We start from the raw sequence: 19443 nt of genomic DNA on the forward strand, positions 1-19443 counted from the left end.
AGGCTCCGGGGAGCAAGGAAAGGTCTCATTTCCTGCCAATACTGTCCTCCTTGTTCTGTGACCAGGCCCAAGGTTTTGATGCTGTGTATTAACAGAGCTCTGAAGGGGCCTTGGCCCCCACTGTACTGGGCTGTGCAAATAGTGCAGGCATCATCCTGCCCCACAGAGCTTGCAGTGAAGGTATTAGAGGAATCCGTAGAGGAATACAACTGCACAAAAGCAGGGAGTACAAGAAAACAAACATATCGCTGGTCAGCAAGCATGGTAGTAATGCCAAGTGACAGGCAGCTCTAAAAAATAAAGGCAGAAGTTAAAATAGAAGCCATTATCAAGCCTGTCTAGCATCACCACTATTGTTCTAGCTCAGGCAACCAAATCCAAATTCCAGGGGAAGCCTTGATTCGCACTTTGATACTCTGCCTGGGGAAGAGAGTCAATTACCATCAAAGCATTTCCTGTGCAGCCAAGGCAAGCTATTGTCAGCCTGCTTTGTGACCCTGCCAGAGAAATGCCTCTTGAGAAGCGCCTCTCGGGTAGAGCGCAATGTACCAAGAAACTGTCCGTTCCGGAAGGAGCCAAGAGTGGTCCTTGTCCTCCTCTCCTAAACAGCCTTCAGGGACTATGCATGGTAAAAGGGTGAGCAATCCTAGCAATGTGTAGGTAGGAAAAAGGAAAAAATTTTATTGGGGAGAGGAGGTTATCATTGGGCTTAGTGGGAAGAATAAAATGAGAGATCTTCAAAGGATCAGAAATTCAAAGAAGCCATATTTGTGGGGCAGAGAAAAAGGGAAGAGAAGTTGGAGTAGAATGAAAGTGCAGAGTTAAAAGGGTATGTGAGAGAGAGGACACATGAAGCAGTATGTGCACAGAAAAGGATGGGGAAAACGCAGCATAATCTGAACTCCTGGAGGAACTGGAGAGCAGAATATTGCACACAGGAAAGGGAGGAGATCTATAGTAAGCTGCGTGTACTAAACACACTGCAGATTTTTATCACATACTCATGTGTGCCAGCATTGCAGGTGTTTGCATGGAAGTGATTTGGAGACTTGGGCACTGTCACTTCATAGAGATCATAGCTTGCAGGTTGGCAAATGGCTTATTGCTATTTTAGTTTGTAGAGGTTGCTCTGAGGAAGGAAGTTCTAGCCTTCTACGAGTTTGCCATATCTCTCCCCCCATGTCACCTTCCCAGTGGGCTGTTGTGTCGGGATGTCAAAAGTGAGAGGAAGATGAAAACAGAAAGGTGGCTCCTCATTCACATTGCTCCCTCCTTGATTTCTGGAAGTAACAAGGTCTTCCTCTATGCCTTTAAACTTAAATGTAGGGTCTGCTCAGAACTTCATGAATCCTTCCACATATTGGGTAGAATTGGCTGGTGCCACGAGGGAAGGGCCGAAGTTTTTATTGTAACCTCCTGAGAAGTGCTCTAAATTACGAAGGAGAAACATTTGTGTGTGTGTGTGAATGGATACCTGAGGTAGTAAATCAGCCTGTCTTATGAATTGCAGTTGGATCTTACTTATCTACCAGGTTAGGAAAATCTCAGGCAACTTAAAGCAAATTAATTACTACTGCATATTGAGAAACAATTACATGAAAAATCACATTTAAAATTAGTTTTCAAATAAAAGGCAATTGGGCTATAAAAGTTGCATCGCAATGCTGAGCATCGTCTAGAAGCTCACAGTTCATTCTCTGCTTTGTCAGTGACGACAGTGGTCTGTAAATCAAGCTGTGAATGATCAGGGCAGTAAGCATGCTGGTACCATTTGATCCCTTGAAGATTCAGAGTTCTGTTGATCATATCAGACTGTGGTGTCAAGGATGTGCTCAAGCCATCAGGGCTGCAAAATGCCCCATCTTCTGAAGACAAGCTTGCCTGGAAGTGGTTTGAAGAGGGACAGACGTAATTTACAGTTTGGCCAAAGGTGTTAATACCTGACTGAAAACACCCTTTTGGTCTGAGACTCTGACTCCGAGTGTGTCAGTTACTTCCACAACAAAGATGGTCAGATGGAGGCGGATCCTGAGTGTCATTTCATGGTATAACAACTTGACAAGTCAGAAAGTTCAAAACTCTGGTCCATTAATGCCTTCGCCTGTCCTACAAACACTTAACCATCGTTGTGAAATGTGGATACCTCCAGAGCAGATTGTGACAGAGTCTGGATTCATGTTTGTGTGGATGGTTACATGTGTTGGTTTTTGACTTTGAAGGCATCTTCTTGGATTAAAAGCTACCTTTCAAGCAGGATAAAAATCTGTGCTCGTTTAGGCAATGTGGGTGCTAAAAGCATCTTTAGGATGAAGTTACTTACAGCCATCACTCAAAGTCTTATTAAAATTTATTCTTCTAATACAGTCTGTCAGAAAAGAATCCCATCTCAGTGGCATTAGAAAATCCAAAGTAAACTGTTCCTGCTTTGTAACAGATTGATTAATTGGCTTTATGGTTTTAAATGACCATTTAAAATTCCATACCCATGTGTGAAACACTACTAACAACCACACATGAATTTTAAAATCAGCTTTTGCTTTTATATGAAATCTTGAAATGGTGTCTGAGCTGGCACAAACATTGCTTACCATTTACCCCAATCACCCCATGCTTTAGTTTTCATGGAAGAAAATAATACGGCAGAATGAAAGAGTAAAACACCATTATTAGGATTATTTGTGTTTGTGCAGGTTTTACTTTATAGACTCATGAAATTGGTTGTTCCCATTGTCACTAAAGGTTGGAAATAATGCAATTATAGTTGGGGTGTTGACATCAGAAATCAATTTCTAGAATATTAACACTTTGCAGTATCTTCCCAGACCAAATATTTCTAGGTTGTAACTAAAGGAAGAAGCTGAAAATACCCAGCTCTGTGCAAGACTCTACTGAAACATACAATCCAGCTGGCACCAAGAATAAAGCATGAAAGATACTGTGATATGCTATGGGCATGTAGGAACATGGTTTTAATACTTTTTTTGCTTCAGTTTATGGAAGTCCTTGTATTTCATCAAGTTTTGTATGGATTGATTACGTTTAAAAAGAAACAGCAGCTATCACAAGTTACGAACACTTTGGATTTTATTAGTAGCCAGTACATGAATATTAATTCCAAAATACATGAGTTGCATTGAAAACTGTATTTTGACCTGCAGTGAACTGGGTACTGGCTGGTCCATCTTGGGCAAGTTTCATCAAATTTCTGGGCCTGTTTTCCCTGATGGGAATCTAATTCACAGAGAGGACAGAGGAAAAGGAGAGAGTGAACAAATGGTAAAGCTCAGTTTAGAAGTCATGGCGACTAACTCAGTGAAGCCCGTGGATTAGTTTTGTACAATTGCTAAGATTTTCAGTACTTCAATTCTTACCAGTGTTTTGAAAGGAAATGTTACCAGCTGTCACTCAGTGTAGCGTTCCTGACTCTCAAGAGTGTGTCATCCTGGGCATGTCATTTAGTCTTTCCAAAACATTGTGTTTTGCCATGAATAAGATGGAATTGTTTTTGGTGGTTTTGCAATGTGTTTGGACTTCCTGAGATTCAAGTCACTGTAAGCATTTTAAGTAGCAGTACCTTCTTAGTTGGTGAGGTCATTCTGAACTTGGAACCATTTGCTCTGAGGGAAGGACCAGTCAGAAGGGAGCGCGTGTAGTGTATTACTGCTACTGCTAGTGAAACAACACTGCCGTCAAAGTGATTATACTGGAAATCTTGATTTAATTCAAGAAGGTCCTGACTCAGCGATATTATACATAGCTTCAAATTCATGAGTAGTCCTTTGCCCATTGCTATATAATTTGGGAATCGCACACAAATGTAAGTACATTGCTCAGGCTGAAGTTTAATAGTGCAAACAGCTATAAACAGTGCTCACAGAAAGGGTTTGGGTAGAAACCAGGAAACTGAGAGTCCTCAGCTCTGAACGTCCGTTTTCTCTTTTTGATACTGCTCACCACTACGCACCCAGGTTAGCTGGAAAGTGGTGGCCTTCAGGAGACTTTGCAACACTGGTTTTATGGGTGGTTCCTTACGGGAGACCAAAATGCTCTGGTAGAGATGTTTGGGAAGATATGGCCATGGAGTTTTGCTGGGTGCTTCTTAAAAAGCAGGCTTTCCAGTGGTGAGATCAATGTCTCTCTAGTTTGGAAATCTTCATTAATCTTTGTCTCAAAGCATATAAAACCCAGAATAGATACATGTATTTTAAATTTGGCAGGAGAAGAAATTCCCTAAAGAGATCTACTAATACTGTACCTCTACACTTCTAAAATTGTATCCTGATGAAATTTGCTTTTTAAGCTAATGCAAGACAAAATTAAGACAAAAAATTGATCTAAAATTGCCTTAATAACAGACAGAAGTCCTCCAGATAGGATCAGATAGAACATGCTGTTTTCTTGGGACATTTTTATTGTATATGAAACTCAATAACTGTAATGTTCTGTTTGTACTGCTTGTGGACAAGTCACTTACCGTAACTTATTAGACAGCTTCTAGCCTAACTTTTTATATCAGAAAATGATAAATCGTTGACTGTAAAATGTTTCATAAAGCTATTTTTTCTGACTGTCATGGTTTCTGTATCAAAGTGAAAATTGGAAATTAGGAAAAGACATTTTCATAGGGTATAAACTTTCCCTTCTGGTTGCTGGGATTTTGGGGGGAATGGGATCCTCAACTTCTGTTAAGGAGAATTTTTGGGGTTTTGTTTGTTTGTTTGTTTGTTTTTACTTCAGTGTTTCAGTACCAAGTCATTGAAGTGAGGAAACAGAATTGGGAAGAAAACTTACTTTTACAAAATACTTTCTACTTCTTTCTCCTTGCTCCTCATATTTTTATTTAGCACCATGGTTTAGTTTGTTGTTGAGCAGTTCCAGCATCGCCAAAATGAAGAATGGCTTGCTGTGGTTTTCTGCTTGCACAAAAAATAACACAGAAGATTGAATTATTTTTATTAAATGTCCTTAGACAAGGTATGAGTGTGATAGGTTTATCAGGATACACTTCTTCCACCCCCCACCCCACCCCCAAATTTTTGTTTAGAGTAAAAGGCTTGTTGGATGTATTCTTGATTTGCAGTTTGTTAGGACTACAGACTATGGAGTTTAAGAGCTGTAAAATTGTCCTTGAGCAATAAAATAGAAGTTAGGCAGATGGCATCAAATTTATGCCTGGGATAAGAGAGTTGAAGTGAATAAAGTTACACATTTGGCAGATAACAGTTGCTTTTGGCAACTTCTGATGTCCCATTGATTATACATCATTAGCAATTTTCTATTTTCAGTTCTTGCAGCCTGAGATAAAGTATTCTGCTGAACACTGTCCTGGAAGAGAGATTGGCAGAAAGAAGCTGAAGCTGACAGATATTAGCAGAAACTCAGTATCTCTTGTCTATAATGATTTCTTCTGTGCTACAAGAGATGGGTCAAGGAAGACAGCCCTGAGATAAATGCATGTGCCACATGATGACAGAAGAGGCAGAGAACCAGTCTGTCCCTACAGGATACCTTCATACTCTAATATTCTACTTTTTTAAAGTTTGTTTTCAATAAATATTATTCAGTCTTCCTCACTAGTCTAAATGTTGGCTACCTTGAGCTAGACAGTTTAATGAACTGTACGCTTGTTTCCTAGATGACATAAAGACATGTTTGTTACCCATTTCTTTTTAATTTTCTTGATTTACAACAAATCACTCTCAGCGCTGGTATTTCACTTAACTTCCACATGCCAACATTTAAGCAGGAAGTTGGTTTCCTTATTTAGTGAGCTGTTGGGGTGTTTGGTGACTCTATCCATTGAGTATTTTCTCCTTCTTTTCCATTTCATTTTTGACAAATTGCTCTATTGTGTGTTACACAATCAAATCTTCAGCGAAGGACCCAGTCTAACATAGTTTTGATTGTTGCAAAGGTCTTGGATGAGGTTGTTAGCTCAGCTGGATGGAGGAAGTTTGCTTTCCCCGCACGCATGCTTGCAAGTAAGAGATTATGGATGCAGTCTGTCAAGGGTTGTAATGAAAGAAGTCCATAGTTTGGGATATTCTACTCAGCTAATGTGCACACAAAACCATGCTCTGAATTAAAACAGTCCTGCACTGGCTGTGGAGTGATCATGTGGCCTTCTACTTATTTTCCACCTCCAGAGGCTGAGTACAGGCTACAAAACAACACTGGATTTTTGAGGGCTTCTGTTGGGTATTTCTAACACTATCTGAACATAGTGTTTCGATGGATTCAGATTACAGTATGTTCTCCCACATGGCATTCAGTTCATTGTCTGTTAAACAGTAATGTGAAAGTTTGCTACAAAAGACCGATTATTTTCCCCCTTGCAGAATTTCAGGGATGCAGTCTTGATTTTTTACATTGGATGCATTGCTTCTCTCAGCAGTTAGCTGGTAGAGACTTGAAATGACAGCAGATCCTACCCAGCTTGCGGAATTCCACCAGAGCAGCATAAGATCCAAAAATCATTTCCCCGTTCATGCAGCAGATCAGGGGCAGATTCTCTGTACACAGTTTAACTCTACTCCAGTGGAAGTATTTCCTGGGTTTAAGCTTCCTGAGAGCAGAACGAGATCCAATGCCTCCTTGAAAACATAGCAGTGATGAGTGATGAAAGCTGAAAGGTGAATAATGATTTTGTTGTTTCAAGACTCTGCATTTCACTAAGAACATTTTGTGAAAGAAGAAACCTTTATCAAAGAGATGCACAAATCTTTTTGCATGTTTTCTTGAGCTGAGTTTCTCAGACATAAATGTCTCTTGGCACTTGCACAGAAAAGGTGTAAATTACATTTCACACTTCTGCCTAGGAATTGGGAACCCTGTAACCTGCCTGTACTGTTGGTTAAAGAAGCATTAGAAAAGAGGAGTCTGGACTGTAAGGTGTTAGTCCAGACTGGTGCTGATTGATGATATGGCTTAGAGTAAATTATCTTACCTCCACACCTTGAATCTTCAATCTAAAATATAAATACCTCACCTCAAAGTATGGTTTTGAAACATAATTAAAGCTTGTAAGGCATGTATCTTTGGAATAAAAGCACCACATATTTTCCAGTAAATAATCCACAACCCTTCAAAAGTACCAACATGTGAAAATAATTCCTTGGGTAATAAGTAGCCATCTTCATACAGCCTGCACGAAGGCAGGGAAAGTGTCTGGGTAGCAGGCACAATGTATTAGCAGTTTATATACATAGATTTTTTAAAAATAAAGTAATTAGTGTCATTTTGGGAAGGATGGGTATTGATGCTTTAAATGCTGTAAGTAGAGATGTGTGAGCAATAGAGAACAGTCTTACAGTGGTACATTGGTTACGTGGATAACTAGAAATTAATAACTTCTACCATTGAATTAGTTTGATCCTGCTTTTCATTTTGGGTTTAGAATACTAGAGAAACCAATTTACCAGCAAGTTGTGGTGGGTTGGTTTTTTTTTTTCCATTATGGTTCCAGATGTTTACTGAAAGGATACACCCAGTGTCCTTCTTCATTTGACCCCTTGCATACAACCTTTCTGTTTGTCTGTCTGCATAACTTAACTAGTGTTGTAGTGGTATTGCTGCATCATAATTCAGAGATGTGGGAAACAAAAAAATCAGTAGCAATAACACTGCTGTTGCAAGCTGAAATAGTTACTGAATTCTGAGTGGTGATTTCAATATACAGAGCGGTGGTGTACTTCAGAGAAAAGTTAAGGCCCCTTCTGGCATGAATAGTCCTATTGAAGCCTTTCAGTGAGTGGTGGCACGCTCAACAGACAAGACATAATTGAGGTGAATTTCATAGGCAGGAATAGGTACCAAGTTGTCTCTTTGGGGATATTTTCAGAGGACAGCAAACATCTACTGTTTTGTTGGGTTTTTTTTAAACAGTTGTTAATCCCTGAAGGGAAGATGTGGAGAGTGTGTATTGATGGGGGGATGTTTTTAAAGGCGAAGCTTTCGAAGAGGGTGTTTCTGAATAGCACACCTATTGTGTGCTGCAAAGGGTTGAGGAAGATGGAGGATGGGTTCAAGTGGGGGTGTCAATATATAGAAAGTCTAAGCTATGAGACTTAGCAGTGTATTTTGTATCTATAGGAGTGCAGGAAAAAAGGAAACTGAGAAGGTAAAGAAGGAAAGATGAGAGTATTTTTAGAGAAGTGGTGGGGAAGTGAACAGGATTTTTAAAAGAAGCAATGGGAGTTGTCAATCAGGCAGAAAGAGAGGGTAGGAGAGGAGAAAGGATAAGATAAGCATCAGCTAACTCTGCCAACAGATCAGGATAATGAGGTAACCAAGGAAAGAAGAGTTTGGGTATCAAGGAGCCTGTTGCTCTCTTTTTGCAGTAGAACTGTCAGTGTGGTTGCTTTGAAGTTTTGTATGTGTATATATTTAGGCAACATCCATAGCTAACTGACACATGGCTCTGTGTGTATGCATAAATGTTTCATTTCAGTATAAAACTCTATGGTTGGTATCGGAGTAAAGAGAAAATTCCCAAATCTTTCTTGGTCAAAACTTGTGGTTCATTTCTTTTAACGGGACTTTGTGTATGTAGAGAAACTGTAGTATGTAGTGCAGTACAAAATCTGTCCTGCTTAAAAGCCTGTTGGAAAAACCAAGCCCATTGGAAATGATGCCTTTTTATAGATCTTTTTATATTTAGCAGGTTTATCTGTTACTTTGAGTTTACCTGTTACCTGTGCATTTTAGTTTAGCCATATCCTTGAGCAGACTGCTTTTCTTTTATGACACTGGTATTTTGGCCATCTTTGAAACAAATGTAACAAGAAATTCAGATTTTGGAGTTTTTAGCAAGATAACATTTTTCTACAGTATCTAGAAACCCAAATATCAGAGCACTGAAAGCCTGATAGTGTCCCCTGAGTGAAACAGATTTGACTGATTTCTCATAATCTAGTGCTGAAGGAAAAGTGCACAAAGTAGTGAAGTATCAATAGCAATTTTTAAATTATTTTGATCATTGAAACCTGACCCTAGTTGTTATAAAGTAGGTTCTGTGATTTTAGCTATTTGAGGCTGTACTTAAGCACCTAAATAGAAATGACCTATTCTTCAGAGGTGCTCAAAAGCAAGGGTGGGTATAACGCAGTGACAGGATATGATGAGGGGGGTGATGTTCTCTCACCAGCAGGAGAAAGAAGGTTATTTTCCTAGAACTAATCTGTGTGGTCAGGAGTGAAGCAAGGCGAGCATCAGGATAGCAGGAAGGGAGGTGTGGATCTGGCTTGGTGTTGATAGGAAGTTGAAGTGTACCTCAGCAGCTTAGAAATAATGTACTTCTGAGCCCATATTTCTCTGCCTCAGAGTACACTAATATTTTCAGGTGTGAGCATTTGAAGTTGGACATGTAAAGTGTATGCGTTGATTCTTAGGCTGAATGACTTTTCTAGTCTCCGTGTAATGTGTTTAAAAATAAAATTCTGTAGGTGTACATAAAGTGATATGGTTTACATTTAACTTATATGTATTTATATAATATCTGTATGTTTAAAAATAATACACCCAGAGTTATGATAATTGTTCTCTTTTTGGACATTCCCCATCGGGGGAAGTTATGGTTTGATGACTTAGAGTAAAGAAAACATGAGCATACTGGCTAGCTGTGGACGTTAAAGAAGCTAGTTCAGATTGAGGGTGTTGGAGGTTACTGTTCCAACCTGAAGGGACATAATAGCTGTGCAAACAAATGGCATTACGCATAAGTCCCTAGTAAGTGCCTAGGATAAGAACTGTGTTCAGTAGTCCTGCATCCCACAGTGGAGGAGGAAAATGCCGAGGACCTGCTAAGGACAGACTCCTCCTTTGGCGGTGCCTTTGTAGTGCTTCCTCTGCTATTCCTTCAGTTGGGGGGTTGGCTGCCCTAGGCTGAGCAGCACACAGAAACATGCCTGGATAGTAGAGAAGTACTCGGTTGTAGGTTAAAATCTTTTTTGGCCAGAGCCGCAGTTGTTGATGTACAGCCAAGTTAAAAGGCCCCAGTGAAAATCTCTCATCTGTAGTGGCCAGTACCTACGCAGTTGCGTGTCAGCGGCATCAGTGCGCCGCGTTGGATGAGGGAGGCTCGGCTGTGACCCGGCCGTGTGCTGGAGGCGCGTGACTGCTGTCAGGCTGGGTGACAGAGGTCATTGGTGGCAAGAGAGAGGGGCTACTTAGTGGTATGGAGCTAATGCTTTTTTAGCCTCTTCTCTTCCCCTTCCTGGTAAATACACATTTGTAGTTAATATTTTGCAGGAGACAGAGGCCAAGAGGTTGCTGCTCAGAAAGTAAGCTGGGATGATAAAAAGCTATGACCTACGTTCTTGCAGTGAATTGCTTATATTCTGTTTATCTGTAAAGGGTCGTTGTTTCTTCTTGTAGACGAAATAGTTACATCTACACTCATAGCTGGTTTTGACTCTAAGCACGTGCATTCCCAGCAGGACGACAATTACAAAACAAAAGTGATTCGGTTGTACAAGGAATGATCTGCAGCAACTACGTCAGGCAGTGGCTTCCACAAGCTATGTTATCATTGGTTGCTGTTAATTTTTTTGCCATGAAAATAGCATTGGAAATAGCATGGCATTCACAAGAGTTGAGGCTGAGAAGTTCAAGGTAAGCAGTGTACTACACAAGCCTCTCTAATATTTTCTCAATTCATTGAAAAGCTTAGGTTCCACATTTTGCTCCTACATTTTTCTAACTTTTCCTTTAAAAGAAAAAATGTTCTTTTTTTGTTGGTTTTCTTTTTTTTTTTTTAGTTTCTCCGGGAGTGATACAAAATGGAGCTCGAGTTCTGAGTAGAGGAATATTTCCTGGAGCCAGGCCATTGCCAATCAACCCTATAGGAAGCATGGCTGTTGCAGTAAGGTAAGTGTGGCTCATTGCAGGATCTTCATGAAATAAATTGGTATTTTGCAGAGAATGTAAAAGTATATGTATATGTAAGCTCTGGTCAACAGATACTTTGCTGCTTGCTAATACTTCAGAGGTTCTAAATGAAATAAAACTCTGCCACCTAAAATTCTTGGGTTATCATTCTTTGCAAGATAGTCATAGCATATCTGTCTGTTGCACACTGGTTTGTAAAAAGCACTTTTATTTTCACTAGCAAATTGCAGGCCGTTTATGGTGAGAACCTCCTACAGTGACCTGTTTTTCTAAGTGCAAATGCTTTTTCCTGCTCCTCCCTTGCTCCCTTTTCCTAAAGACCTTTTCCTGGATTAAATACCAGTGAGAAGAATAACAGTAATATTAAAGCAAATTCTGAAAGATATCTAAACACGTCGTTGTCACTTTGTTATTAACTTCGGTCTTCGTGAGGCAGTTTGTTTCACTACAGTTTCTATTTCAAGGTTATACTGAAATGAATATTCAAGGGTAAAACGTTGTTTGAAGATATTCAACTCTTTCAGAAAGCAGGGCAGTAAGAGACATCTAGTGATGACAATAAGAACTGTGGTTCAGTGATTTGCTTTACTTAAAGCAGTGGTGGTTTATTGGTGGAAGAACAATTTGCCTCAGGTGTAGCTCCATTTTCAGTCAGTCACAACAGAGATTAATTTGGTCAACTGTGCTGCCAGTGCCCTTCTCTTTCAGAACTCTCAGTATCTGCAAAAGCTATTTCAGCTCAGGCAGTTGGGTATTCTGGGTGGGGTTTCATAATTAGTGCTGACCCTGCTTCGCTGGGCTGTTGAAATTACACCCTCTGATCTCAGTAAATGGCTGCAAGGCAGTGAAATAAAGTATCTTGATAGCTACTTACTCCATTTTTATTTACTTGGGATTTTTTTCCCATTTGCTCTTTATTTTTTTCATCTCTTTTCAGAATCGGTGTCTAGCCCTTTGGGCGCGCAGTATTTCCATCCAATAAATGGAGGGAGGGGGCGGGGAGAGAGAACCTATGACATTCATATACTCTTGGTGCTTAAAATGCATAGAGGGGAAGACACTAATTGGAACAAAATCCATATTTTTTGATGGGCAACTGTTTCAGCTGGTTTTCACATTTGCTACACTGAAGAGGTGCAACCCTGAGGGTCATCCTTCAGAAGCCTGCAGAGTTCCTCTCCATCTCATTTTACCACAGTATGGCCTTGCTAGCAGTGAGGTCAACTGTCTTCAGTAGCTTTGCCACTGGCTTTAGCCAGCACTTGTATTCTGCTCTAGTGGGGATTGCAGAGCTGTGGGACTACTGGATCGTTAATTATATATAATTTTTATGAGGTGTCAAAATTAAATGGCAGACATAGTGGTCAGAATATTCTCTCTTGAGTTTATCTGCATTTCCTGCTTAGACCCTGTTTCAAAATCGGGGTTGACTCAAGGAGGAGATAGAACTGTTTTTCCTTCCAGGCCACTTGAAAACTTCCTTTTGTGTAGACATCCTCAAATTGCTATGCCGTAAGGCTGTCTATAGTTAAATTTTATATGTTTTCTGAGGACTAATTCTCATGTTTTTTTCCAGCAGGTAGAACAGGATCTTTACCAGCTACTTGCTAATGTAGATTTGGGAAATTAGGGATTTTACCTCTTCCCTTGCTTATGTTCTTTTTGCTCTGTCTCAGAGAAAAGCATTTATAATTAGTTAATGCAGACATTTCTAATTCTTTTTGTTCTCTTCTCCAGCCTTAGGCAGTATTAGAAATAGCTTGCTATGAATATATTCCTGGTCTGCATGATGTCTGCTTATATTTAAGAGCTCCTGCAGTATCCCCTCTTCTAATTCTTGTAAGGGGGGCAGGGGGAAGAAGAGGCTTTGAAAGCTTTTAAGAAGTTAGGGGACTCTGCAGTAGAGCAAGTTCAGCAGGCAGTTTTGTCTTGTTTCTCTCAGGGAGATTAAGATTCAGGATTTCTTTAGGAGGAGGGTCAGTCTGGATGCATGATGCCTCTTTAGAACATCATCTGGTCCTCTCCAGACTGGATACTTCTGTTATCAGTTACTGTAAAAATGACACCCTGTTTCTTGGTGCTTACCCCTCTCCTCAGATACACAGGGCTAAATAGGAACTGTCATGTCAGGCTTTCATGGCATCTCATGAGAATAAATTCTGCTTATCGTGTGCAGCAGGAGGAATTTACCACGGCATCCGTGCAGCCTTCTCCTGTTGCAGTTAAGAGTAGGAGTACTGCTCACACAGAGCTGTCATTCCTGCATGGAGGAGATGCTCCAGTCGGGCTGGCAGGGGATGTTTTTAGACCTGTTCAGGTGCAGGAAAGTTGATTTCTCCTTCCAGCTTTCACCAGGAAGGAGATCTGCTGGGCAGCCACAGGAGGTGGTGAGGTCTCCTGTTAGAGTTATCTGCAGAAATTGTGTGCCTCTGCCTATATATTGAAAAGCCAGACAGCTCTTCCCAAAAAGTTTTTACTCAAATGTATATTTTCTTGAGAAGAGTTCCTTCAGTGCTCTAAATGAAAGGCCTAAAAAAGGTGATTTTCACCATTCATGTAGGAAACTTAGTATTTTCTTGGTAGTGGATCCTTGCATAATAAATTAAACCCCTTACCTGGTTTTCTTTAGTTACCATATGTGGGAGTTATATCTTCTTCTGTAAGGTGCTGGTCTTCTGCTGGCACTTCTTGCTGTCTGAGCTCTTTATTTCATTTCATGTTTATTTCGTCAATATCTTAATGGTCTTTGGTTTTGTTGTCCCCCAAACTGCATGTGAATAACTTGCAGTGTGTCTTCCTATTGTCCAGACTGCCATTAGTGTCACAAAAGAGTAACAAAAAATTTTGTCTTGTGTTAAATTTGCAGTTGTAATTAGGTGGAGTGTTTTGACTATCTGTTATTCAGAAAGGAGGCCAAAACCATAACACTGGACGAAGATGCTGAAATCTGTGATTTCTGGTGTGTTAGCTCCCATCAGTTGGAAAGTTTACTGTGCTATTCTTCTTCAACAATGTGACTGAATGTATTAGCGTATTTTGTTCCTGCACAAGGTATCGATGTGTTGCTGTTCCCATGTAATTACATGTAATTACTTTATTTTTTATATATGAAATAAAGTACGATTGAATTTAGTAGTTTGGATTAAAAAAAACTACTGAAAAGTATTTAACAAACACAACAAATCTACCACTTTCCATGAATAAAGAATAGCAATTGAGGAGAGCATCATTATGTTGTAGTGCATTTGGCTTAAATTGCACAAATAGGCCTTTCGTTCCAAACTAATCTACAAATGGAAAAGGCATCCCACACTATTTTTACTTTGAAAATCATCCTCTGGTGTTAAATCTCCACAGCAGAGCATAACTGGATGTGTTTTGACAGTAGCTTTTTATTTACTTTATTCACACCACTTTTAGCTTGTTTACCATCCATATTTTCCATGTTGCGGCTGACAAGTCTGAGACCCACCCAAAGACAGCAGGGGAAAATAACGCTTCAAAGCTGCACAGCGTGTAGCATGTCTCTAACATGAGATCCATCATAAATATTTTTGGCAGACCATATCCCCATACAGTTCCCTGAGAGAATCTAAAAGCAAATGCAGTGATAGTCTGGATATGTAGAAAAGAAAATACTGACTTACAAAGGTATTGAATGAAAGCAAGCAAAGTCAGTAGTGCCTTACATGCAGCAAGGAGTTGGTTGTGCTTTGAGAAGGTGAGCTCTTGGTCCTACTATGTACATCCATTGGAAAATACCTTTTAAATGTTTACTTAGGAGGACTTCTGTGTCCACTTCAGTAGGCACAGTCTCTATCAAAGTGGCCAATGCATCTGCCGACCTGCATCTTGGCAAGGTGCAAGAAGCTCTATCATATATAATCACCTTCCACATGGGTAAGGTGTTACCAGTTACACCAAGCCTTTGGAGGAGCAGAAGCTTGGAAGCTGATATAAAATTAGATCTGTTTGAACTACAGTTTCAGTACGTTCAGCAGACAGCCTCCACTGTGATGTTTGTGCTTTTCTTCGGTTATCCATAGTGCCTGAGTGGTTTGTGTCTATGTCCACATCCTGTCCACGTCCTACAGTAGACCTACTGAGCCTAAGCCTCATCTACCTGAGGTGGGAAAATGCACTGAAGTGAGGTTGGTGGAATTTCACCCCACAGAGAATCTCACCAACTGTGTGGCACAGGCCTTGTAATTTGGTCCAGGTTATTCTGCAAAAGATGTTTTACAAAATATCCTTGGTAATTTTTATGTATTAGGCCTTTTTTTCTTTTCCTCTGCCCCAAATGTTCACTGCTACAGAGGCCAGAACAGCGTTCAGATGGGCTCCCAGGGAATCCAGGGTTTATGAAGCTGTGGTCTTCAGTGCACTTTGTACTGCGTAGGCCATGCTTCCCCAATTTTTTGCCCGGATTAAGGTGCTGTTACACCCGACCAACAAGGCTTAATGGCCTGTTCAGTGGCCTGTTCTGATGAGAAGGCCAAATGAAAACCCCATCCCGTAACAGGAGCCAGGAAATGCACATGAGATGGAGGTGAAAAAGGGATGAAAGAGTTTGCAGCTACCTTAGTGGGAAACCTTAAGGAGCATGTAAAACCTTTAGGATTTGTGAAGAGCTAAGCAAAGCCAGTCCCAGTAAAGATGCTTTGGCTGGATTTGCTATTGTCTTTGTTTGTCAGTGCGTCAGAAATGTCAGGATGGAGGATAGCATAGACTTCATTGCTTAACTGCCTTTGTTAGCTCATATTTCCCTAGAATGAATCCAAGCTATTGTTTCAGGCTAGCTGAAAACTTAGGGAAAACTTCTTTATATGCCACTTATACTTAGGTAATAGGTTAAATTACTTTTGATAGTGTTTGTTGGAAGTACTTTGGGTTTTTAAATTATTGCAGGTTAAAAATAAAAATTAATGGGAAATTACTTGGGTTTTTTCCCCCTTTTTTTGAGTTTTCCTTTCTCATCAAACATTTGTAGCTTCTCAAGGAATTTCACAATTATCTGTAAATTGCAAACACAAGCTTCCCAGGGAATTTCCCTAAGTAAAAAATTTTCCATTCAAGTTTCCAAGACAAAATGTTCATTTTCCTAGGGAAAACAAGTGCATCTGCACTGGCAGAGCTACTGCTCTTCCTTTATTCTGAAAAAAAAACCAACAACAACAAAACAACAACAACAACAAAAAACCAAAAAAAACCAACAGAAAACTAATAGAACACCCCAAAATGCGACACTAACAAACCTTACCTACTTCCCTACTTCATCGTGAGTAGATTTTAAAATACCTGTTCTCCTGCAATTAATGCCGCAGTTCCTTGTACCACTTCTGATCATTGGGGTGTGACAAGAATGAGTTTTGTGCCTAACTTTATTCGAAGATGGAAGATTGTTATTTATGATTATTTTTACTTCAAATTTATAGGGCAATTACTAGATTATTCCTCAGGCCTAGCTTTCATTATAGTGACTTTATTTCTCATGCTGGCTTTATTTTTGCTTATTTTTTCCTCCCTTGAAGCAGCCGTTGAAGCAGTGATTAAATAAACCAAACATAAGTAACATGTGCAGTGTAGATGCCAAAGCATAAGTAAAATTATATACTTACATTCTCTGTGAATGATTATTTTTGCCTAGTTAAGGGAACTGGTAGGTACTTCCTTTTATAAATTCTTGATCATATATTCTTAATGTTCTTGCTTATTGCTGGCATGATCATCTTAACAAACCCCAAATCGTCCTTGTTGCATTGCATTCCCCTTCCCACCTGTAACAGGCAGGATGAGTTATCCTTGGCAGCTGAAGGAATCCTTCAGTAACTAAAAGGACAAAAATACTGGCTGACTTGATTATTCTTTTTTGCAAAATCCAGAGGGCTGCATTTGTCTAAAACTTCAGATCTGCTGTTGATACTGACAGAGTGCTCTTTCTGCTGGCAGTTCATGACTCACATTTACTGTGGTCCTTTGCATACAATTATGCTGTGAAGTACCTTTGTAAGAGCTGCTATCAATACTGTGGCTGACTTGTTCTTGTTGACTTTTAACTCAATAATCCCTGATAGAATCTCATCATACAGCAAGTGAGCACCACTTTTCGTATGTTTGCTCATCCTCCTGTCTGCTGGCATGTAGTGGTTTTAAGTAACAGTTCAACAACCTGTAGCTCAAAGTTCTGACTGTCTGAATTTCCCTTTGAAATTACATTACCTATACAGTGAAAACAAGTGTTGGGTGTTTTGTTTTTTTTTTTTTTAGCAAACCCAGAACCTGTCAAAATCCACAAACCCAACTTACCTGTACTGCTTTCTTCATATCCTTTAACTGAGCTTTTCCAATGACATACCAAAACTGTCACCTGTGGGTATACAGTGTCTGTCATCCAGAAGGATCAGAGATAGACAAGGTGATGTTTAAACTCCACATAGGTTTGCTTTGTTCATCAAAGGACCATACCTGTCTCTGGTGTGGAATACAGCAAGTATTTTTCAGCAAAACTTTTTGCCATTTTGCAAACATAATGTGATTACCTATCTTTTTTTAAAGCTAGTTGAGAAATTTAAGGAAGATATGTCTGGCTTTGGTAAAACGACAGAGACTTATTTTCATCTCATCCTGGGGAAGACCCCTTTGAAAGGCAGAGGCACTAATACTGTGCAAAGGACGTTATTTCCCTACTGACTTGAGATCCAGCTGCTGAGTCCCATCTGGCTTCTGATGGCATTAGTAGCAGAACTCCTGTCCATTAACAATGGGAATGGAGTCAGGCTTTCAAAAGTCCGAACTTACCTCTGCAGTGCTTGAGGATTGTGTCACTGCGCTACAGCCAAATTAAAGTATTTTAAGAAGAATCTGTGCATGGTACTTTTATCTGTATAACTATGGTTAAGATCCCTCAAGCAAATCAAACGGTCCATGTCAGTAGGATTAAAAGCTCTAGAGACTGTCCCATAGACTCCCCTGAAAGGGCAAGCCACTGCTTTAAAACATGTGAAAAATACATCAGTTTCTGGAAATTTTGAAATAAAGTTCTGAACAAAAAGATATGGTAAAAATAAGGTATTACTTGAAATAAATTTCCCCTCACTGTTATAGTAAGCACAGAATTCTTAAATATCTTTTCATCCCCTCTGTAATTTAAAAATAATCCAAACATCAGAGCAAGCACTTGTTTTAAAAATCTATTATTGTTTCAGTAACAAAGTTAGAGTTACAACCAGAACTGTGAGCAAAAATAGATTCAGCTGGCCAAAATCTGTCCCCTGAAACCCAGGGGAGTTCTGTCCACTGATGATCTAGATTGAACTAAGTAGATCACAGATTCATTTCTTAGTGGGAATGTGACTGTTTAAGAGCAATATAAAGCTTTAGAATGTCTCAGAAGCGTGTGCAGAATACGAATGGTTTAGATACTAGTTTATTCAACTTATTAATCTACTAATATCAACTATAAGTAATTCTTCATATCTTATGTTTGAGCTATTGTGTATCAAAATACAAATCAGATTAATTTATTTTCAGGGTACATGACTTTTGATCTTGTGAATATCCTAAAACACTCTGCCTGTATAACTTTTTCATTTCTGCGAATATCCTTTGCTAATTCTCTCCTTGACCTGCTTTCTCTTCCTTTTTTATTTCCCCAAGCAGAACTGGTTGGAAATCTTTCAAAATGTAAGTGAAAACCAAAGATTTTTCTGAGATGCAAATGCTATCCATTTCCTGACCAGTTCCACCATAGATGCCTTTCTTCTGAAGTGTATTGGTATTTCCTTTCCTCCCATTTTTTTTAAGTGATTTCTTTTTTGCACCTTTCTGTGGACTTCTGTTTTTCTTTGTCATCATCCCTATTTGCAGTCGTTCCCTGTGGGATGCTAACCCCATAGTAGTACACACTCCCCCAGGACATTGCTTCTGTAATCCCCAGGCCTTTCATTCTGGTTTTATGCTTTTTTGAAAGGCTTGGGATCTGGAGTCAGTCCCATGGGCAGAGCTTTTCAATCCAAATTATAGCCCCTTTATGTAAAAGCAAACACAAGAGACTCAAGAGTGGGGCAAATCAGGGATGTCTTTTTGGCACATGGTTGCTCTGCTCCGTGGAACTGTAGCTTTCCTTTTATTGATAGTCTCTCAGTACAAACTTAAGAAATAGGAGTAGATCTAATAACAGGAAAATGGGCGTCTTGATCCCATCTGTTAGAAGCCTTGTTCACTAATAACCTAGTCAGTAGGAATCCCATTTGAGTTCCCACCTATTCTGTCCTGTGTTTGTTTCCTTGGAGCAAGAATTTATTGCTATTTTTTTAATGGAAAATTGGTAGCATGTGATTTTTATTGAGCCACATTGCTCTGACTATTAGCTGCCTAGTAAAATCAAGTAACTTTAATTTTATGCTAATTTATGATAATGTTTAACATCTTTAAATGTAAATTTACCCTAAAAATGAAGAATCTGTCACTTAAAATGCATCACATGCTTCCTTGTAATGACTGATCTTAAGGAGTTGGTTATAAATTCACCTTACAACTAGTTTAGTATGGATGATT

At 39.5% G+C, this 19443-nt stretch overlaps 1 protein-coding gene across 5 annotated transcripts in view; it reads left to right on the forward strand.

The window, feature by feature from the left end:
- The window catches only part of FOXN3 (forkhead box N3), a 215850-nt gene that overhangs the window by 187214 nt on the left and 9193 nt on the right, over nucleotides 1-19443 (forward strand). For all 5 annotated transcript variants that reach the window (XM_075030009.1, XM_075030013.1, XM_075030014.1 and 2 more), the window contains one exon: nucleotides 10758-10866. In XM_075030009.1, coding sequence (XP_074886110.1) covers nucleotides 10758-10866 — 109 coding nt within the window. The remainder of the gene's footprint in view (nucleotides 1-10757; nucleotides 10867-19443) is intronic.

Source organism: Buteo buteo, chromosome 6, assembly GCF_964188355.1.
Source record: "Buteo buteo chromosome 6, bButBut1.hap1.1, whole genome shotgun sequence".
NCBI classification, from domain to species: Eukaryota; Metazoa; Chordata; class Aves; order Accipitriformes; family Accipitridae; genus Buteo; species Buteo buteo.